The sequence below is a fragment of the Erpetoichthys calabaricus genome, chromosome 14, assembly GCF_900747795.2.
Source record: "Erpetoichthys calabaricus chromosome 14, fErpCal1.3, whole genome shotgun sequence".
Taxonomy (NCBI): Eukaryota; Metazoa; Chordata; class Cladistia; order Polypteriformes; family Polypteridae; genus Erpetoichthys; species Erpetoichthys calabaricus.
Window position 1 is genome coordinate 76,480,803 of NC_041407.2, and position 23,716 is coordinate 76,504,518.

A 23,716-nucleotide genomic window follows, 5' to 3' on the forward strand; every position below is an offset into this window, starting at 1 on the left:
TAAATCCAGTTATGAGCCATTATCTCTGAACAATTTGTCATGAAACGGTGAAACACCCTGACAAAATGACATAGTTGGATTACAATGTATTTAATGCTAAAAGTTTTTTTTCTTATAAACTGAACATTTTTAAATTGATATGTATACCAACTTATAAATCTATGTTCAATAAGTGTTCTGACAAAGCTCTGTACCTCAATATGTCCTTTTGCACGGAATTTCCGTAGTGTCTATGAAAGAGTCGACAAATCGCTGAAAAACATGTTCGGCCCCTGTGCGCCCCCTGGTGACAAAAGTGAGTTGGTGTGCTAGTCCTGTCAACTCTTTGCCCTTACCATCATGTCTTCCTTCTGTTACCGAGTAGGTTTTACGACGGCGTCGGCGAAGCACTTGGTTTAGTGTATTACGCGTGACGCATGATCCGGAAGAGACGTCAGCACAGAGGTAAGCTTACGAGTTGGAATGAGCGTAACTGGGAGGTGTTATGCTGAGAATTACATACAGTTTTGAAGGTATGTTTAAGTAATTATTGTTGTGTGTTGCTAGTGAAGTAGATTAAAAAGTTGCAGGTAAATTAATTCCGCAACGAAATGACGTCGCGCAGATATTCTGAATGAATGAACTATAGATTTTTTAAAGGAAAATACCTGTTTCTGTAGTCAAAATTGTTTTAAATACTTGTTACGCAGTTACTTTTAAGTTAATTTATGCATTTTAAAAAATTTTCTTTGAAATCGAAGTAATAAAAATGGTTTACACCTTTAAGTTAAGTCACAAAACACTCCTGAATGATACCTGAAGAGACCCACCCCGATTATTACAGTATGTGTTACATTCCCGGGTGTCTCTGATCCTTCGTCTTTCCCTGGCGATGAAATTGGCTGTATCATCAAGGACTTCCAATACCAAGGCTATGTATGGTGGCATAGTCAGCCAAAGACTGATGTAATTCGCTGGTGTAAGACCCTAAGAAGACAGAAAAAAGTAAGCATATCTTTCAGGTTCAAAAACGATATCGGTAAGGCTAATGTTAAGTAGTACATTCATTTTTAATGTTTAATGTTTTGCTTATATAGTGCATTTTATAATGAGTGAAATAATCAGCCTTGACACACACAAAAAGGTTTGGGGCAGCCTTTTTATATTATCCCTGACCGTAAATAGGATATGAAAAGTCACACTGAAGTGAATTGTTTGGAGTCCACGGCCCCTCCCTCAGTCCAGACCCATATATATATATATATATATAATATACAGTGGATATAAAAACTCTACACACCCCTGCCTTGTCTTATCATCAGTCATGGAGGTTCGTCCTAATCTTGGTAGAGTCATTATTGAGCCATATTTTCTCCACTTGTTGATGACTGCCTTCACCATACTCCATGGGATGTTTAATGCTTTGGATAATTTTTTAGACTAATGTCCTGATTGATACCTTTCAGTGATGTTTTAAAAGGTCTTTGCAGACTATGTCTTTTGGAATATGTTGCAACCAAGAGGATATCAAAATAATCGTACAGGAACAGCCAAACTGTATCGGAGCTCAATCAGAGCCAGTTTACTTGATGTCTAGTGTATACTAACTACTGTTTGAGATGAGACTTGTTGTGATTGTTTGATTTTGAATGCAGCCACATTCTTAATTATTAAAAGGTGTGCACACTAGTGGAACCAGGTTTTTGTATGTTTTTTTTCCTTTTTCAAATAAACAGTTTCTGATTTTTTTCTTCTTTGTATAGATTGCAGTTTTGCAATAAAGGGAGAATATGTTGTGACAGGATTTCTCATGATTTCATTTATGTATTACACAAAATCTGTGATTTTGTCAGGGGAATGTAGACTTGTTATATCCACTGTACAGTAAAATGCAAAGTTGGCTCATTCACCCACTCCTCAACAAAACCACTATTTCCTCTTTAGTTAAAATGCTGAAACTTGGCAGGATGGTACATTTAGGCCAGTAGGTGGGTTAAAAACACCCCATAAAATAGAAAGCTAAATACCCCTACATGTCAAAAAGGCTTTGGCAAAATTAATTTAATTTTAGTGACATTGTAGAAAGTAAAATTACCACACTTTTTATTTGTCAAGATATTTATTATTTGATTATTTATTAATATTATAATACATATATGCTGTGCGTGTGTGCTGAGAACAGACATTATGTAAACAAATCATGCGGCAGAAGCAATTGACGAGCCACATGAATAGCACTGCTGGCCTACAAGGTGTACGGATAACTGAAAATGGGGTGGTGTGTTGGACAGGCAAAAAAGAGATGTGACCATGTTTTGAAATAAATACAATAAAAAAAATTTGTGAAGCTCATGGAAGATGCAAAGCTGTTTGGTTAGCAAGCACTTTTTTTTCTGTTCACTACTGGCCGTCATGGTTATCTCTGGTTATCTGATCCGTTCTGTCGACCTCTAGCCCCCTATCATGGTGCTGAAAACCAACTTCCCAGACCCTGCTCTTCGATCATGCTGCTGCACACTCCATAGGAGAAACGTTAGACTTGGATAGGGGCACTTGAATTTCTAATGAGGAAACGTTTGCTAAGGTATTTGCTAGGGTATTGGCACTTATTCATGTTCACTTCAATCACTGCTTTGCATATACATACGTATCTGCAGACTTTTAATGGGGGCAGTATACAACTGAAGAAAAAACTGAAAATAAATACTGTACTTGATTGAATGATGTAAACAAATGAAAATTGTAAACATGAAGTAATTATAATAGGTAAACCTGCACTGGTACATTGTAACTGCATTATACGATGCTATTATAGGATACAGGTCAGCAGTGTGGGACTGGTGGTGATATTTAGAGGGATGGCGGGTAAGTGTTACATTTGCAAATGTTGGCATCAAGAAACTTTGAGGGGTAGAAACTACAAAAAGGGGTAAGCAGTGTGGAGCAGGCTGTTGTGGGGAAGAAGGAAGCTGTGGAGAGTGGCCCATAAGAGGAAAATCATTGTGCAGCGAGATTCTCTGGTGGAACTTACTCCAGGAAGCAGGCATGCTCCGAAGCTGGAACATCAGAGCAGACTTAAGGAATTAATGTTATATTGCACAGGGTGCAGAGATATTTACACCATGCTCCAAGGCCGAATCATCACAGTGTCTAAGCTTCTAAGACCTTCCTCCGCCTAATGGAAGGTAACAACTTTATGTAAACAGTTCTCAGACATTACAGCTTTTCCAGTGTTTTGGTTTATAATACATGGCGTATCGGCTCAAATTCGAAAAAATCTTTACACTGTGTTCACTTGTTTTACCTAACAATGACAGTTCATTACAATATACAATCGTCCCTCTGTATCTGCAGGTTTTGGTTCCAGGACTGCCAATACTCAAGCCCCTTATATAAAGTAAAATAAACAGAGTAATATTTGCAAACAACCTACACAGGTCCACCCATGTACTTTTAAGTCATCTCCAGATTATTTCAAATACCTACTGCAATGTAAATACTATGTCAGTAGTTGTTATGACAAGAAAAAATCTATAAAATGGACAGATGCAACCATGGCCATGCCAAACTACATAGTACATGTTATCAGCAGTGTAACATTTTCTTTATTTCAATGCTTATAACTGTAAGGAAAACACATAGAATAAAACACAACTACAGTAATCCCTCCTCCATCGCGGGGGTTGCGTTCCAGAGCCACCTGCGAAATAAGAAAATCCGCGAAGTAGAAACCATTTGTTTATATGGTTATTTTTATATTGTCATGCTTGGGTCACAGATTTGCGCAGAAACACAGGAGGTTGTAGAGAGAAAGGAACGTTATTCAAACACTGCAAACAAACATTTGTCTCTTTTTCAAAAGTTTAAACTGTGCTCCATGACAAGACAGAGATGACAGTTCTGTCTCACAATTAAAAGAATGCAAACATATCTTCCTCTTCAACGGAGTGCGCGTCAGAGAGAGAAAAGCAAACAAATCAAATAGGGCTGTTTTAAGTATGCGAAGCACCGCCGGTACAAAGCTGTTGAAGGCGGCAGCTCACACCCCCTCTGTCAGGAGCAGGGAGAGAGAGAGAGCCAGAGTAAAACAAAGTCAAAAATCAATACGTGCCCTTTGAGCTTTTAAGTATGCGAAGCACCGTGCAGCATGTCCTTCAGGAAGCAGCTGCACACAGAAGGTAGCAACGTCCCTATCGTCTAGGTGTGCGAACAGCCCCCCTGCTCACACCCCCCTACGTCAGCGCAAGAGAGAGAGAGAGAGAGAAAGTAAGTTGGGTAGCTTCTCAGCCATCTGCCAATAGCGTCCCTTGTATGAAATCAACTGGGCAAACCAACGGAGGAAGCATGTACCAGAAATTAAAAGACCCATTGTCCGCAGAAACCCGCGAAGCAGCGAAAAATCCGCGATATATATTTAATTATGCTTACATATAAAATCCGCGATGGAGTGAAGCCGCGAAAGGCGAAGCGCGATATAGCGAGGGATCACTGTACATACAGAAAATGTAATTAGAAATAGATACAATATTAAATTATTCTCCTTATCTCACACATTCACTGTGTTAACTCGTCAACTGCAGACAGGGACACGTTGGTGGGTGCTTAGTAATACTATAACAACCTGGGTGAGACAGAGATACAGAGAAGTGGAATTAGGCCCTTTGCACTGATTGCTGGTGTGTGGCCCCAAAAAAGTCTGTTTGACTTCTTCAGACTTGCTTCTGCCATGTCAGTTAGATCTTCAGTGGTGCCAGATGCTCTCAGCTACTTTGTCCCTTTGTATCCTTACCATGTGAAAAATAGTACCTGGAATATGCAATAAAATGATTATTTCTAGGTCCTTTTTGTTGTCACAAACATGCATTGGAAACATGGAAGATGTGTACTTATTTCAAAACTTTTGCCGCTTCCTCTGTAAGTTTTTAGGATTTTACCTTCCGGTAATGTCCCATGACCCATACCTTCCACTGAAAAGTGCCAGAGCAGGCAAGATAATTTTTTTTAATATATAGAAAACTAGCCAACCCGCGGCATAGCATACGCCGCATAATCAGGCCGCTTTTTTAATGATTTTTAAGCACAGGGAAAAAATTAACATTTGAAGAATCCGTAATTTAATAAACCACCAAGAAAAGTAACATTGTAACAATGCACGGTACGAACCAACATAAAATTGTCCGTGACTGAAAACTGGGGGACCGCCATCATGCCTTGTCCTCCTGCTCGGGTGCAGAGGGTGGAACAGGAGGAGAGGGGAAGGACGCCCAATCCGCCCCCTCCGTCATGCTAGTCTCCTGATTTCTCATTCAGTATGCACTCCCTGCTCATGTGCCCACCCCCAACTCGTCACCTGAGTCGTTTTCGTCTTTGCACAGTCTACATGCACCTGTGAGTCACGTTGACTGTTCATTTTCCAAACAGCGCCTCATTCGCTTTTGTCTCTGGTACAGTCCAAATGCACCTCTGCGCCACGTAGACTTTTCATTGTTCTTTGCGGTTCTGGCTGCTTTTCTATATATAATCCACCAAGTCACCCGACCATGGTAGTAGCGAGGGGGGTGGGGGGGTGGGGAGGTGTACAAAGGGCAGGGACGTAATCAGTGCGAGCGCATGACCCGCACTTACTGGGAATTCCTCGTTCGTGGGGAACAAATGCAAGCCCCGGTTTCCAGCATGAATGGGGTTCAACGGCTCACCCATGCCTCTCTGCGCCGGGTAGACACACGATCCATTCAGTGTAGTGCGCGTGCAGTTACCTGATGCAGGAATCTGTATAACATTGAAAAAAGTGTTGTTTCCATGAAAAACATTTGAAGCGGTAGCCATGGAGGGCAAATGAAAAGTCAACGTGGCTCACAGCTGGATTTGGACCGCAGCACAGACCAAAGCGAGTGAGTATGTGTTTGATGAGCTGTTCGAGTTGGCGGGCAGTGCTCTGAGGTGCGTTCCCTATCATGTGGGAGGAGGGGTAGAGTTTCTGGGCGGGGCTTCGTTGTTTCTTTCCCATGGTTTTCGATGGTGGACGCGGTCGGGTGTCGTAACCGAAAAGAATAATGAAAAGTCAACGTGGCTCAGAGGTGCATGTGGACTCCTAGTACAGACGAAAGCGACTTACGGGGTGGTCGGTGAGTTGTAGTGTCCGGGCACATGAACAGGCAGTGTGAATGCCTAGAGAGCGAAGGTGGACGCGGGCCGGGGAATAAGGAGTGTTGGTGGGCGGGGAAACGTTTTCCGTGTTCCTGCAGGACCATCTAAGAAGACGCATGTTTGTCGTGGATGCGGTGGACGCGGGCCGGGGAATAAGGAGCGTTGGTGGGCGGGGAAACGTTTTCCGTGCTCCTGCAGGACCATCTAAGAAGACACATGTTTGTCGCGGATGCGAATTGCTGTATGTAGCGTGTAAAACAGTTTGCGATGGTGCACGCGGTCGTGCGTCTTAACCAAAAAGTCAAAGTGGCTCAGAGGTGCATGTGGACTGTACAACGAACATAAATGACGGCGTGTTTTCCGAGGCGTCGCGTCTGAGTTGGTGGGCGTGGCTCTGCGAGTTGTCGTCGTATCCAATGGTCTTAGAGTTGGTGGCCGTGGCTGTCTTGTGTGCTTTCCATGGGTGGCTACTTGTCGGCGGCTTAGTGAATTATATACGGTGGGCGTGGCTGTCTTGCGTGCTTTCCATGGGTGGCTACTTATTGGCGGTGCATGCTTTCCATGGGTGGCTACTTGTCGGTGGCTTAGTGAATTATATATATAGATGCTTAATTTTAGAACACGGTTTCACATAACAAATGCATACATACCATGTTTGTGAAGAAAACTTCGATTTGACAAATGCCAGAGTTACACTTTAACCACTGTGCCATCATGCTGTACTATTCTTTCATTATGTAATACTAATGTAATACCATTTTTGCAATGCATCTAACATTTACTAGATTGCTATTTTAGTTAATAGTGGCAGAAAAATAATAGATATATGGAAAATGTGTGGATTACTTTTACCTTCCTTCACTTACTTTTAAACTTATAAGTTTGCTTTTTTTTCTCCTTTGTAGAAATACATTGAGAGCTCTGCCTTATTTTCCAATTTATAATAGATGGATTTGATTTTTTCATTCCATTTACAGGATTTTATAAGTGCAAAAGCCTGTAAGCCTTTGAAATCATCTCTAACAAAAAAAGAAAATGTCTTGGATTCGGGAAAAGGAACTTAGTTTCATTGAGCGTCTCACCGCCAACATATTAAAGGTAATATTTTTTACCATGGTAGTAGACAATGGTTTTCTCATCACTATGATGACACTTTGAAAAAAATGTCTGAACATCCACTGCCATAGCTGTTTTGCGTATAAAATACTGAGATCTATTTGATACAAATAAACCTTGCGATGTTCATATTTTCTAGTGCAAAATAATTGAACCTAATAAAAGTACACCAAATATTGTGTAACTATTGTCCCAGATTGGAGAGGGATTTCTGTATTGTATCAGTGACCCTTTGCTTAGGCTGGATGCATTTTTTAGTTTTCAGCTTAAGCTTTGTAATATTATCATTGTATTCAGTTAAATAAATAGTTCAGATTTTTTTTCTCTTATGTAAAAAGTTAGTGTTAACCAGACATTGTTTTATATTCTGTAACAATGCATGAAAGTTAGTTCTTATTGTAAATAGTGTTTCTTTTAGATTTTAAGGAGTAGAATGCAGGAGATGTTGCAGGAAAACATTTGCCAGTCTTTCTTTAGTTTGGTGCACCATGCAGGAAATGTGCTATTTAAGGCATAGCGATGGAAAAATATAGGATACTGCAGATTTCCTGCTCATGCAAACCGCTGCAAAATTCACTTTAATGCAAAAATTTTTACTTTCCCTCATATCTATTGGATAATCTGATGAGAAGTGTTTTGTCCATTTGTGCCATGTAGAGTTTTAATTTGGAGATTAGTTTGTCAGTTGCTTGTTTGTGTACAGCAAAACAGCAAACTAAAACTTTTCAGTAATTTTAAAACTTAATTTCTTAATGTATTTATTTGCCTTTGATTAGCTCACTATTGTATCTGAGTAGAAAAATTACACAAAAGTAGTGATCCATAGTTAATATATGTAATCTATTGTAGCACAGCTCCACATCTATCTGAAACAATAGAATTTGATTCTGTAAGATAGTAAAGGTTGTCCTACACCAAGTTGTGCTCCAGCATACACTACAAGTTTTCAATCCAGACATCAAACTTGTAGAGCAAATAATTAAATAAATAGTAACAAATAATTCTAGTAGCTGCCATCTATTCATGTCATGTTTTCTGCTTTCATCTTTGGAAAACACCTCTTGTTTAAAAACAAACCACTAGAGTTTTGTAGGGCATGCCGGATTGTTCAAGTTTGGTTTTATTTGAGGTAAATGTATTTTGCTTTATGATTCAAAAGCATTTGATGTTGATTCATCCACCATGTGAATGTATGAAATGACTGTGTATTACTTGGTTGAAATTGAACTGTAACTTAAGAATTTTGATGTGTACTTTGTTGGACTAGGAAATAAAGAGTGGCACAGACATAAGACAGTATTTAATAAGGCCCTAGGAGAGAAATGGTAATTTGAACTGATAGAGATATCACATACAGTCATGCTAATGCAGGGCAAAGTATAGTGAATATTAAGCCCTATTACTTTACTTGATTCTGCAGACGCACCATAGACAAAATAACCGTAGAGAGTGAGATAAGTAATGACATATGTTTCTAAATGAAAGTTCAATAGAAGCCAATGGGAAAAGGAACAAATGAAATAGGAATTAGCATTAGACATTAAATATTAAAAAGGCTTACCATATGTATCTACAGTGGTGTGAAAAACTATTTGCCCCCTTCCTGATTTCTTATTCTTTTGCATGTTTGTCACACAAAATGTTTCTGATCATCAAACACATTTAACCATTAGTCAAATATAACACAAGTAAACACAAAATGCTATTTTTAAATGATGGTTTTTATTATTTAGGGAGAAAAAAAATCCAAACCTACATGGCCCTGTGTGAAAAAGTAATTGCCCCCTTGTTAAAAAATAACCTAACTGTGGTGTATCACACCTGAGTTCAATTTCCGTAGCCACCCCCAGGCCTGATTACTGCCACACCTGTTTCAATCAAGAAATCACTTAAATAGGAGCTGCCTGACACAGAGAAGTAGACCAAAAGCACCTCAAAAGCTAGACATCATGCCAAGATCCAAAGAAATTCAGGAACAAATGAGAACAGAAGTAATTGAGATCTATCAGTCTGGTAAAGGTTATAAAGCCATTTCTTAAGCTTTGGGACTCCAGCGAACCACAGTGAGAGCCATTATCCACAAATGGCAAAAACATGGAACAGTGGTGAACCTTCCCAGGAGTGGCCGGCCGACCAAAATTACCCCAAGAGCGCAGAGACGACTCTTCCGAGAGGTCACAAAAGACCCCAGGACAACGTCTAAAGAACTGCAGACCTCACTTGCCTCAATTAAGGTCAGTGTTCACGACTCCACCATAAGAGAGAGACTGGGCAAAAACGGCCTGCATGGCAGATTTCCAAGACGCAAACCACTGTTAAGCAAAAAGAACATTAGGGCTCGTCTCAATTTTGCTAAGAAACATCTCAATGATTGCCAAGACTTTTGGGAAAATACCTTGTGGACTGATGAGACAAAAGTTGAACTTTTTGGAAGGCAAATGTCCCGTTACATCTGGCGTAAAAGGAACACAGCATTTCAGAAAAAGAACATCATACCAACAGTAAAATATGGTGGTGGTAGTGTGATGGCCTGGGGTTGTTTTGCTGCTTCAGGACCTGGAAGGCTTGCTGTGATAGATGGAACCATGAATTCTACTGTCTACCAAAAAATCCTGAAGGAGAATGTCCGGCCATCTGTTCGTCAACTCAAGCTGAAGCGATCTTGGGTGCTGCAACAGGACAATGACCCAAAACACACCAGCAAATCCACCTCTGAATGGCTGAAGAAAAACAAAATGAAGACTTTGGAGTGGCCTAGTCAAAGTCCTGACCTGAATCCAATTGAGATGCTATGGCATGACCTTAAAAAGGCGGTTCATGCTAGAAAACCCTCAAATAAAGCTGAATTACAACAATTTTGCAAAGATGAGTGGGCCAAAATTCCTCCAGAGCGCTGTAAAAGACTCATTGCAAGTTATCGCAAACACTTGATTGCCGTTATTGCTGCTAAGGGTGGCCCAACCAGTTATTAGGTTCAGGGGGCAATTACTTTTTCACACAGGGCCATGTAGGTTTGGATTTTTTTTTTCTCCCTAAATAATAAAAACCACCATTTACAAACTGCATTTTGTGTTTACTTGTGTTATATTTGACTAATGGTTAAATGTGTTTGATGATCAGAAACATTTTGTGTGACAAACATGCAAAAGAATAAGAAATCAGGAAGGGGGCAAATAGTTTTTCACACCACTGTATGTATGTTTTCAACTTCAAAAATATTGATCCAGTTGAAGAAGTGTGTCCATATTTTATTGAAGAACAGCACTGTTAATTCTGAGGCCTGTAACATTTCTTTTGATGTGATACTAACTATAAAATAGATATTTTGTTTTTCTTGGTATTTATCAGACATATTTTGCAGAAAAGATTTGCACAAGTTTTCCAAAACAACTACACTTTTAGGCTTATAATATTTCAGTTTACCAAAATTTTGCGTAAAATTCTATGTTTGGTTTTGCACCTGTAAAACGTACACCATTAATGTTTTCATTCATGTATCATGAAAATTAATTGATACATGTGACTTCAGCTAGGAAGTAAATCTTAAATGTAGGAAATACAATTTTTGATTCCCTGGTTAATTGTATAATATTTCATTTATCTGTGTGAATATTATAATATGCTTCACTTATGATTTTTAAGAGTTTGAGCATATGTAGTTTTAATGACATCCAGATACTTTACACTAGTGGCTAAGGTGCAGGGTTGTAAATCACGAGTTTGCTGGATCAATTCCTGCTACTGTTTTATTGTGTGATGATGTAGAAAGATAGAAACAGCAATGCTGTACATTACAATTAATTGTTTGCTTTGGATAAATGCTTTAATTAAATAAATAACTTAAAAGTGATGTAAAGCAAGGTACTCATCTGCAGTTTCTGTGTTATAGTATATCTGTTATTCGGAAACAAGAAAGAAAATTGGAAGACGAGTGATATGTTTGCAGTTTATGGGACTTGCTCAAACAGTACTGGACACCATCCTTTTCCTCTACTTTAAATTAATTAATTGATGTTTTGTGGCTCAATTCATAAAATCTATAAATAATGTCTGTTGTGAAAATATATATCTTACTCAAACAGCATATTTGATTATTCAGTAAAATACACAGTATGACAAGCCAGAAATATGGATCTTACTTTTTTCACTCTCATCAAACACAATGGTTAATTGTAATTGGCTAGTATTTCATTAATTATATAAAATAAAATAATTAAAATTTAGAACATTTTGTCAAGGAAACAGCTTGATATCTCTGTATTATTTTATATTTACAAAGAAGGAAGTCATTGTACGTTTTGTAGAGACAGCTTATTCTGGTGCTGTGTTACAGTAACAATGAATTGGTTGGAGAATAGCACAAATGCACATGTAAAAACATACTTTACTCAGTGTGTTTACACTTTCAAACAAGAAACATTAGTGTTTTTTAAAAAGTGATGTATTTGCTGTGGGTGAGATTTACATTGTGTGCAATATCGTATACTAAACAACATAATGCACAATATTTTAAGGTTAGAATAGCTGAATATGGTATTGTTAATGTTTAATTTTTCAAGCTTTTTCAGATTACCATTGGAAAATAAAAAGGGTGTACTTCTTTCCATTGCTAAAGGCAAATTCAGGAATGTTAACAGCTTGATGCTGTATTCGATAAATTGGCTTCAAATAATGTATAACAGCATGTGTGCAGCAAAGTGAACTTAAGTAAGTTGTTCATTTTATCAAGCACTAACTTAACAAAGGTGCTTTGTATTAAGTCCTCGCTTTGCGGCTGAGCATTTGTCTATGAGTTGGACTATGCATGTAAAAATCTGACGTTTGCATTTTGCAATCATAGGACTAAGCTTAGTTTTCATTGTTTTATTTATTGTGTAAATAGTATATTTTTCAGTTGCTTTATTGATCTGAATCACCTGTTGTTTATTACACATGCAGAGAGAACAGTGTGTTGAAATCAGAATATGAATAGAAATTTGATCAGTCCCAAAAGTCATAATTAGTGTGCCTTTAGTATAAATCCTCCTTTGTATCTACTATCTCAAGCAGTGAAATGTAATCTAGTTATTCCATTTTTCTTTTTAAATATATATTGTAGCAGATGTGGCGTTGAGCCACCTCTTGAACCCTCAGGTACCACTCTGATGACCAGATGAAAGTATAATAATAATTCTTTTTATTATACAATAGTAGTGCACCAAGCACTCTCCTCCACACACTCATAAACACAATACTCTCTATAATAACACAATCCTCCAATCCCAGACACTTAGCCCACCTTCCTCCCAGCTCAGCTCAGTGTTCTGGGCTTCCCAGAGTCCTTTTATAGCTCCTGACCCGGAAGAGGTTCTAAGCACAACCCACAAGTCCATTTCCTTCCGGGTCAGGGCAAACAGTCCTCTTCTTTATCCCGGGAGCACGTCACTTCCTCCAGTCACGTGACTGATATGCACTCCCGGGTTATAGGGCATGCCAGAGCCCACTAGCTCCCCTACAGCGACTCCTGGCGGCCCCCAAGGTATCCAGCAGGGCTGTGTCACAACACTACAAAGTCCATGAGGCCCTGCTGGAACTCGGGGCACAAATATGCTGTCCGGAGGGCTCCTCCTAGCGGCCTGGGGGTGGCGACCGGAGTCCATAGCCGGTCGTCTGTCACAATATATATATATATATATATATATATATATATATATATAGGAATCGTTACATTTATTTTTGTCAGTTTTTATGCAGTATTTACATTGTCAAAATTGGTTAAAAGCTTAATTTTATTTTGATCTTAGTTGTGTCAAAACATTCTTTTCTGATGCTACTAAATAACCACTGCTACAACAGCATACAGTGTTTGTTGTGTAGACAGTAAACCAGTTTTGCCCAAATGTAAATTTCAGACTGAAGCTGATGCAAACAAAATCTATTTTTAAATGGCAAACCTGTTAAACCAGCATTGTTTATAGACTGTGTTACAGATTGTGTTTTCAAATTGAATTCTATTTAAAAATCATTGAAAAAAAATCATATAAAAATGTTATGCACAGTGTTTTAATATAGATGGCATTTTAGTGTAGTGGGTAGTGCTGCTGCCTCCCTGAAATCAGTAACTCATGCAACAGGAGGTTTTCCATGTTGTCTCCATATTTAGGCTGGTTTCATAATTAAATTTGGTCTTCACAGTGTTAAAGTGAAAGTATAGAATATCCAAGCATTGTAATACTAAAACTACAAAATAGCAGTTTTTCAGCATCAGCTGACAGGAGTGCATGAAGGATGAGTTATGCTGAATTTAGAATGCTCAAACTAATACAACCACTTGTGGATATTTCGCTCGGTCATGTCCAAACTCACTTAAGTTGATTAAATTAAGGAATGGAGGGACAGGGTGTTTGGGACAGGCCAGGTTTAGAACGTCACATAAAGGTATAGGCAGTAGTATAAAGACAAATATACAAGATAACTTTGAAAGTTCTAGTGTACTGTTTAAAAAACAAAACAAATTATGGCAAGTATCACATTCAAAATTGCTTGCCTTAATGTTAAATGTATTAAAAAAAAGATTAATGAGTTGGAATTGTATATACAGTAGCTGCACATAACTTTGACATACTAGGAATAACAGAACCTGGCTAAATAATAGAGATGGGTAGGAGTATAACATACACAAGTGCACATTATTTAGGAAGGACAAACAAAACTGAAAATGTGGGGGAGTCTGCATTTAGTAAAGTAGAATTTGAAAGCAATTTTTCAATTAGATAGATAGATACAGGAGGCCCAGTAGCATTTCTTGATGCACTTCTGCTGAATAATTTGTTGCCTGAATGTACTCAGCGCTCATGTGTCAGAGAGAGGCAGCACTGTAGCATTGTCGATAATGGCACTGTTTTCATTCTCTCCTTTGCTCCTACTTACAGGGTGTTGAGAGGGCATCCCATAACTGAGCCTGCCTTTGTAATTAGCTTGTTGATTTGGTGGGCCTCTCCTGAACTGATGTTACCTGCCCACAACGTTGAAAATTACACTGACTGTCACACAGTTGTAAAATACAGTATGTAAAGGTTGTCAGTACCCATATTAATGGAGTGCCATCACCTAAGAACAAAGAGTCTGATCTGCTTTTTTTATACAGTTTGCCTGTGTTAAGAGAACAGTCCAGCCAGTCATTGATGTAGACCCCCAAGTACGTATAACAATACCCCACCTTTACTTCCACTTCCTGAATAGTGACCAAGTATAAATCTCTTTGGTATGGTGATAGTCCTGTGGTTCAAATCACTGGCAATGTAAGTAATGAGTCGTTGATTGCAGATGATATCGTCCATCAGTGCAAGCATAATATATAGGGATATTATATTAACTAACTTGTATGAAATAAAGAGAATGAATTGTATCAAAATTAAATAACAGTACTTTTTATATGTATAGAAACTACAGAATTACTGTATTGCCATCCACATATAGAGATATGATCATATTGTAGGGTTCATGGCAATTCCCTGTAATAATTTTATATGGGCAAACAGTTTTACTGTTGTTAAAGCTGTTAGCTAAACAGTCATTTATATACGGTGGAAATGAGTGAAGTTTTCAGATTGGGAGACAGTTTAGGAAAAACAAGCAATCACAATTACCTAAGCAGTAAAGTCTTCTGGCACAGCCTTTAAAAGACAATCAAAGACTTAAAAAGACTGAATATGTAAGTTTTTGTTTTTTTTCTTGGAGTGAATGCTTATAGTCTACTTAACATGTTATTCTTCTAAATATTTTAATTCTAAGTTATTGTTTTGTTTTATTTTGTTCTTTCATATTTAAGCTTTATTTCATAGTCTTAGGTTTACAGAGTTGTCATAAATTCTGTTAAATTACTTGCTTACTCTAAAGTGAAAGAAAGATTCACATACGTAATGTCAAAGCAGAAAAGTTATGCAAGAAAATTCTTTTGATCTGGATAGAAATGTTTGTGTTTCCAAAGTGCTAAAAACTCTTTAATATTGTTAGTTAAAAAAGTTGCAACAAACTTTGCCACTTATATGAATCAATACCCATCTAAATTCATTTTTATGATTATATTGAATTTTGTTTTTGCAGCATTATCTTACCAAAACTGAGTCTGAAATGTGATTGATATAAGCGGACTTCATTAATGTTGAGTACTGTATGTTAACATATTCCTAATTTAGAAAATAAATACTATAATTTTCAAGAAAAGAATGCAAGGGTAGTAGTGCTAATTTCAGAACACTAAAAAAAATTGTCGTGTTCATATTGTCTATTTCTGCAGGCTGGCCCAATGCCCAAGCACATTGCCTTTATAATGGATGGAAACAGACGTTATGCCCGTAAACTGCATGTAGAAAGACAACAGGGACATATGCATGGGTTTGACAAGCTGGCAGAGGTATCCACAGTGTAATGTAATTCAGAACTACATTGAACTTTCTGTTAAAAAATATAAGATTACCTTAAGAAAATAATTATTACTTAGTATGTATAAACTATTGATGATTTCATTGAATTTCTTCATTTTCAGCATAAAATGTTATCAGGTTAATAGCAGTTTTATGTCAATTGAAAAACTGCTCAGCCTGATTTTAGGTCATAACCCAGTCATTTTTAGTACAGCCACCTTGCTACTTAATTTTTTTTATTCTCATTGTTATTAACCTGACTAAAGATTACATTTTTTTATTCTTATACTGCAGCTGAATATATCTGTATGCATTTATGTGGAAATGTAGTGAAATTTTTAAAATCTATTTATCCAACAATATTTTTTTCAAATCAACTTAATGCTTTTTCAGCATCACTGATGCGAGGCATGGATCAGCCCCTAAAAAGTAATCTTGCATCAGTGTAATTTTTCTTTTACTGTAAGTTTTTATATTATTGTATGAATGTTATGGTAACAGTTTAAGTTACACTATTGGCTATAGATAGATAGATAGATAGATAGATAGATAGATAGATATTTTTTAATTTAATTTTAAAAATAAACTTTATTTAGCACAATAACAAAAACATGAACACAGCAGTAAAATGCAGTTAATAAACATGTTGCATTACTCCACTACTATTGCCCCGTACACTCCTTCTACTCCACACCTAATATTACAGAATTTCCATAATACATAAGTAATTCATCATTTGTTCATTATACCACTACTCCCTGTATATGCCTCCTAATCCACACATAAATATAAATCATTGTCCCTAATAAGTACACATTTCATAATCAGTTTACTCCCCCTGTACTCGTCTCCTACTCCATACATCACACTCCATTATACACACAGTACTGTATTCCTCAGGACGTCTCCTGTTCTAGGCTTACAACCATCCAGTATTTAAATATTGTGAAGGACATTTGGAGAAGTCACCACCCAGTCACCAACTTGTCCCTCTCAACAGAACACAAAACACCCCTAAGCCCCCATAAATCACAGAAGGTCTGCATGTCTCCAATGAGGAGGTGGTATGTGAATTCCAACTTCAATCGGCGCTTCACCAGCACTTTAAACATCAGGAGCACATCGGTGGTCTTTGAGGTTTTCTCTTTGTTCCTCCTGGTTTTGAGGATTGAGAGTTTTGCTTGGCCCAGAAGATAATTGCCCAGCACACACTTGTTTCTCTGTCTCAGAGTACACTTAACACCAAAAATAAAGCAAACAGGTGACAATGACAGTCCTATTCTATCAAAGAGAATCTTGAGAAATGTAAAAAATGGTTCGAGCCTTTTGCAGTTAAAAAAAAGGTGAAAGACAGTTTCTCGCTGTTGACAAAACGGACAACAGTCTGATGTTTCCGGTGAAATAATCGATAAGAAGGAGTTGGTGGCGAGAGCCCCATGAAGAATCCTCCATTGTAGGTCGCCAATTCTTTTTTGCAGTGGGTGTTTGTAAAAAGTTCTCCACGCTGGAGTTTCATTCACTCCAACATGCAGTTCTTGTCTCCACCGTGTGTCTGGCAAGTCTCTAAGAAATCTGTAGAAAGTCACCTTAACACACACCTGGTAGAGCTCATTTTTTCCCATCATGTCATACTGCTTGTCTATTAAGTTGCCAAATCTCAGAATGGAGCCCGGTTGGTCGGTGCAGTCTGTGACGTTGGGCTTGACTTGAATGATGAGCTCCTTCACATCTGAGTTGAAGATCGTATTGTCTGAAGAGACGTTCTGGCACAGTGACCCTGCACCTAAGGTGACTAAGGCCTCCTTAAACTGGCACAGAAAATGGTGTATGAGCCGTTCAGACCTCACGCCCAGGACCGATGTGAGGTGTGCTGCAGTGTGCCATGTGCCAGTGTGGTTATTAACAAGATGGCCAATCTTCGTAAATCCACTTTTAATAAGGACTGAGGTGAAATGATATGAGCAGAGCAGAGGAGATTTCAGCACATTATTCCAAATCAGAGGTTCCTCCAAAAAACAATGAAGATTACCGAAAACAAAACAAGATCTCTTAAACTTACTATGCCAAGTAATCAACATGGACTGATAAAATTTTGGCAGAAATGATAAAGTTAGTTTAGAAACATCTAAGAGGAGTAGCTGTTTGTCAAATTTTAACTCGTTCACTTTGTGTAAAAGTACAAACGCCAAGTCTCTCCAAGGCAGGCCGTCTGGACCATAGAACAGCCTCTGCAGCGTCTGGAGCCTGAAGGCCTCGATTTTACTCCGGATGTCAATCAGGCCCTGCCCTCCTTCTGCCACTGGTAGGTGCAGCACACCTCTCTGGACCCAGTGCAGACTGTCCCAAAAAAAGTCAAGGATGATCGTCTGTACAGATTTGATCAGAGCTACTGGTGGATCAGCACACCTGAGCTTGTGCCAAAACATGGAGGCAATCAAGTTATTCAGAATTAATACCCTGCCTCTACATGAAATGTCCCTCAGAAGCCACTTCCAACGGTTCAGCCTTGCTTGGATCAGATCTGTCCACCCCACCCAATTGTCTACAGCGGTGCCATCCGTGCCTAAATACACTCCCAGGTACTTAAAGACATTCTTGTTCCATTGGAGGGTCTCAGGAAGAGCCGGAGGAGATGCGAGTCCCCAGTCACCCACCAAGAAAGCATTGCTCTTCAGCCAATTGACTTTTGCTGACGTCAGTCTTTGAAAAACATCTAAGCAGTTGACTAAAGTGTCTACGTCAGATGAAGAAGACACAAACACAGTCACATCGTCTGCGTAGGCAACGACCTTAAAACATGTAGTGGGACAAACTGGGATGCTGAGGCCAGAAAGACGACACCTGAGCTGCTGTAGGAGGGGCTCAATTGATAAAGAGTAGAGCATCCCTGAGAGGGGGCAGCCCTGGCGAATACCCCTGGTGACAGAGAAGGGGGCTTTCATGGCACCATTAATCTTCAGAACGCCAAAGACATTTGTGTAAAGCATCTCAATATATTTGGAGAAGGAGGACCCAAACCCAAAAGCTTGTAAAACTCTGAACAGATATTTGTGATCCACTCTGTCAAAAGCTTTTTCTTGATCCAAAGAGATCAGTCCTGCCTTTAAACCAAAAAGCTGTGAAGTCGTAATTAGGTCTCGCACCAGAAATATATTATCAAAGATGGAGCGGTTTGGCACACAGTAGGTCTGATCTGACCTGATGACGCTCCCCATTACCCTACGCAGGCGAGTAGCCAGAGCCCTGGACAGAATCTTGTAATCCGTACATAAAAGGCTAACAGGACGCCAGTTCTTGAGGCCAGACAGATCTCCTTTTTTTCGGAGCAGAGCGAGAACAGCCCTTCGACATGATAATGGCAGTTCATTGTTCATTATGCTCTCCCTGAAGACTGCTAATAAATCTGCACGTAATAAAGTCCAAAATGTTCTAAAAAATTCAACCGTCAGGCCGTCTATGCCAGGTGACTTTCCCGTATGTAGTCCGCTGAGGGCTGTAGTCAAGTCCTCCAAGCTGAGGGTTGTATCTAGAAGCTCTTTTTCTGTTTCGGGGATTTGTGGCAGGTTGTCTAGGAGACTCCTGGTCTCAGAAGAATCTTCTGTTGTTTCGGCACAGAACAGCTTTTTATAAAAATCCTGAGCTACAGCCCTGACGGCCTCAGGCTCCTCGATGATGCGGCCATCCTCATTTTTCACAGCGTGAATCACTTTACTTTGTGATCTTTTTTTCTCAAGTCCAAAAAAATATTGAGAAGGAGAATCCATTTCAGCCAACTCCTGAATTCCTGAGCGCACAAGAGCACCATGCACCCGTCTGTCCAGTAAGTCCATAAGATCTTGTTTCTTTGTCTTTAAATTCTCAAAGACACCATCACTGAATGAACTTTCCAAAGATGAAGAGAGTTCTAAGATGTCTTCCTCCAACTCTGCCATTGCCTTCCTCATATTCTGAGTTACATTTTGTGTGTATTGTTGACACAGCACTTTGATTTCAGTTTTTGAACAGTCCCACCACTGCCGCAGAGATGAAAAAGAAGATATTGTCAATCTCCACCTCTTCCAGAAGAATTCAAAAACTTAAATGAAGCGGACATCTTTCAGTAGACTGTTATTGAAGTGCCAGTATGACGGAAAAGAAGATTGAAATGGAAGAGAAACTTTGAGAAGGACAAGACTGTGATCAGAGAAGCCAGAAGGATGAATGGAGCAGTTCACTATAAGATTGCTGTGGTGATTCAAACAATACACCCTGTCTAGTCGTGCCATGGAGATCGAGCCCACCGAACCCTTCACCCACGTGTACTGGCGAATTCCTGGGTGTAATGCCCTCCAGACATCAAAAAGGTCGGCCTTACTGAGGACTGACTTCAAGTGAGCCGCGGAGCTGGGGTGAGGCTCCAGGCCATTTCTATCTAACATGGCATCATCGGTGCAGTTAAAATCCCCCCCCACAAAAACAAGATCTTCATCTTTGCACTGCAAAAGCAAGTCATGGAGCAATGAAAAAAACTGCAAACGCTCTCTGCCTTCATTGGGTGCATAAACATTTATAAAGACCCACGTTGTGCCCGCTAAGCTGGCTTCCACTTTCAGCAGTCTGCCTTTAACCACCTCTGTCACGCTAGTCGAGTCGGGTGAGAAAAAAGTAGAAAAGAGAATGGCGACCCCGGCACTAACACTTGACCCGTGACTCAAAAACACCTGCCCTTGCCACCCTCTGTGCCAGTCTGCTTGGTTAGCAGGGTCTGTGTGAGTTTCTTGCAAAAACACAACACCAAGCTGTTTATTAAGCAGATAATCAAACACGGCGACCCGCTTGTTGTCATGTCGACATCCATTGATGTTAAGAGTGCCAAAGTTACACAAAGGCATCAAAAAGCAAAAAAAGAAAAGCAGTCACCAAAAACAACTTTAAAAAAGACATGGAAGGACGTGTCCAGCAGCGCATCATACTGGCTTGGGATTTAAGGAGCGTTTCACTCTGCTCATAACATTTTTCAGCCGCAGCGCTTCAGTTCTTTTAAGGCCTAAAACTGTAGCCTGGCGTAGGACCCCCTTAGCTGAGCTCAAAAACAGTTGAAGATCAGGGAAATGGTGACTAACATTCACACCCCTCTTGCCCTCAATAAATTTCACGAAGCGGATTATGCTGTCGTTACTGTAGCCACCACGGAAGCTCAGCTGAGGTGACAGACTGGACTTCACTGATGTCCCTGAGCCACCGCCGTCATCCTGACTCGTTGTACCCGTGTCTGCAGGCGCCTCAGGCTCAACCTGAACATTCACAGAGTCGTCAGCTGCGGAGACTGAGCTCTCAGTTTTATTGTGCTTAACAGCAGCTCCGCTATATGCGGACACGTCTTTCCTTTTTCTTGTCACGGGCTTTACCCACTCTGTCTCATCCTCCATTTCTTGAACAGCACTCTCGCTGTTATCCGCTGGGGTGCTCATCTTATCGATCGCACCTTCAGCCCTAACATTCTCCTCAACCCCTCGTATCTGTTGTATGGATTCTGCGTCTATGATCTCAGCGCTGGGCAGAGCCCCGTTATCATGTACGGCAGCCACACTCACAGGCTGCTCAGCGCTGCCACTCGTGTGTGCAGAATTAACAGTAAAATCGATAGATAGATAGATAGATACTTTATTAATCCCAAGGGGGGAAATTCACATACTCCAGTAGCAGCAGCAGCATACCAATAAAAAACAATATTAAATTAAAGAGTGATAACAGTGCAGGTATACAGACAGACAATAACTGAATAATGTTAACGTTCCCCCACTCCCAAGGGGTGGAATTGAAGAGTTGCATAGTGTGGGGGAGGAACGATCTCCTCAGTCTGTCAGTGGAGCAGGAAAGTGACCGCAGTCTGTTGCTGAAGCTGCTCCTCTGTCTGGAGATGATACTGTTCAGTGGATGCAGTGGATTCATTATTGACAGGAGCCTGCTCAGTGCCCGTCGCTCTGCCACGGATGTCAAACTGGCCAGCTCCATGCCTACAATAGAACCTGCCTTCCTCACCAGTTTGTCCAGGCGTGAGGCGTCCTTCTTCTTTATGCTGCTTTACTTAATGTCATTTGGATTAACATTCCATCCATCCATCCATTATCCACCGCTTATCCGAGGTCGGGTCGCGGGGGCAGCAGCCTAAGCAGGGAAGCCCAGACCTCCCTCTTCCCGGCCACCTCCTCCAGCTCCTCTGGGAGGACCCCGAGGCATTCCACGGCCAGCCGGGAGATATAATCCCTCTAGCGTGTCCTGGGTCTGCCCCGTGGCCTTCTCCCAGTGGGGCATGCCTGGAACACCCCCCCAGGGAGGCGTCCAGGGGGCATCCTAACCAGATGCCCAAACCACCTCAACTGACACCTCTCAATGCGGAGGAGCAGCAACTCTACTCCGAGTCTCTCCCGGATAACTGAACTCCTCACCCTATCTCTAAGGGAAAGTCCAGCCACCCTGCGAAGAAAACTCATTTCGGCTGCTTGTATCCGCGATCTTGCTCTTTCGGTCACTACCCAAAGCTCATGGCCATAGGTGAGGGTAGGAACGTAGATCGACTGGTAAATTGACAGCCTCGCCTTTTGGCTCAGCTCTCTATTCACCATGACGGACCGTTGCAGAGCCCGCATTACTGCAGATGCCGCACCGATCCGTCTGTCAACCTCCCGCTCCATTCTTCCCTCACTCGTGAACAAGACCCCGAGATACTTGAACTCCTCCGCTTGAGGCAGTACTGTGTTCCCAACCCGGAGAGAGCATTCCACCCTTTTCCGGCTGAGAACCATGGCCTCGGGTTTAGAGGTGCTGACTCTCATCCCCGCTGCTTCGCACTCGGCTGCAAACCGCTCCAGTGAGAGCTGAAGGTCACTGTCCGATGAAGCCAACAGATGCATAATATTATCATTTAGAGTAACATAGAAACAATAGTAAGAAGCACATCAGATAAGTTGATTTGTTTTCCATTAATTAAAATAAAGATATATACTTCAATATATTTTGTTTATCATGGCCACAGGTAGTGGCAACTTGCTGCATGTTGGTTACACATGCAGGTAAGAGTTTCACGATACTTAATGTCCGTGACAGTATTAATACTACTATTACTGTAGTGGGACTTTATAAGGCCTATAATGCGAAGGAAAGAATATACAGGTAGACTTTGGGTTACAAATAATTTCTGTTCCTGCCAATATTATTAACTTAATTTTGTATTAAACTGGAATTTGCACTGAAAATTTCCATTAATGGAAATGTTGGAAAACATGCATGTTTCATTATTACTTGTTTTTTTAGAGTACTAGGGTGCTGTACCGTGTTAGCCATTATATTATCATTTAGAGTAACATAGAAACAATAGTAAGAAGCACATCAGATAAGTTGATTGTTTTTTTAGAGAAAAACATTTCAAAGTTATTAATTGGGGTGTTTCCCAATGTCCTGGCTAAATTACCCATCACAACCTTGTTCATTGTGGCAAGTAATTATCCCCTGTCCCTTATTGGCTTTCTCACCACTTCACCATAAAATAGCTAATGATTAGTGAGCATACTGGTGCAAGAACAGTTGCATCGCATTATCTAGATTGATGCTACACATTGGTGGTGGTTGAAGTGGTTATCCGCTCTCTGTGTAAAGTGCTTTGCGTAGGTTACAAAAGCACTATATAAATATAATTAATAATTATTATTATTATTATTTATTCATCTATGTCAAAACTAGTTTGGGTTGTTCATGAGCAAAAAGTGTATCTTTCTAAATGAAAATTACTTTGAAATTCACTTGAACGTTTGAGTTTTAAAGTGTTCTTTTGTATCACTTGAGACCCATTTGTACAGTACAATGATTTTAAGAGACTTAATCTTATTATTTTGCTATATCCTTAAAGTTATGAATGTAGCTTTACTTATAAAACCTGAAAGAGATCAAAAAGAAAATTGACCAAAACATTTATTTTTAAATTAAGATTATTTGGCATGTTATTTGGCAAGCTAATTAAATGTCAGAAAAATGTTAATATTACTAAGGAGCTTGAAATTCCAATACATCAACTAAAATGTGATTTACTGTCT

General features: G+C 39.8%; 1 protein-coding gene across 3 annotated transcripts in view; it reads left to right on the forward strand.

Moving 5' to 3' along the window:
• The first annotated feature begins 370 nt into the window (after positions 1 to 370).
• dhdds (dehydrodolichyl diphosphate synthase) overlaps positions 371 to 23,716 on the forward strand; it is a 67,553-nt gene continuing 44,207 nt past the window's right edge. The window contains exons 1-3 of one of the 3 annotated variants that reach the window (XM_028819058.2): positions 371 to 444; positions 7,104 to 7,224; positions 15,521 to 15,637. In XM_028819058.2, the coding sequence (XP_028674891.1) occupies positions 7,162 to 7,224; positions 15,521 to 15,637 (180 nt within the window). In that variant the 5' untranslated portion in view covers positions 371 to 444; positions 7,104 to 7,161. Of the gene's footprint in view, positions 513 to 7,103; positions 7,225 to 15,520; positions 15,654 to 23,716 lie in introns of those variants that run through there. The other 2 variants (XM_028819057.2, XM_051919099.1) reach the window with 2 other exon arrangements.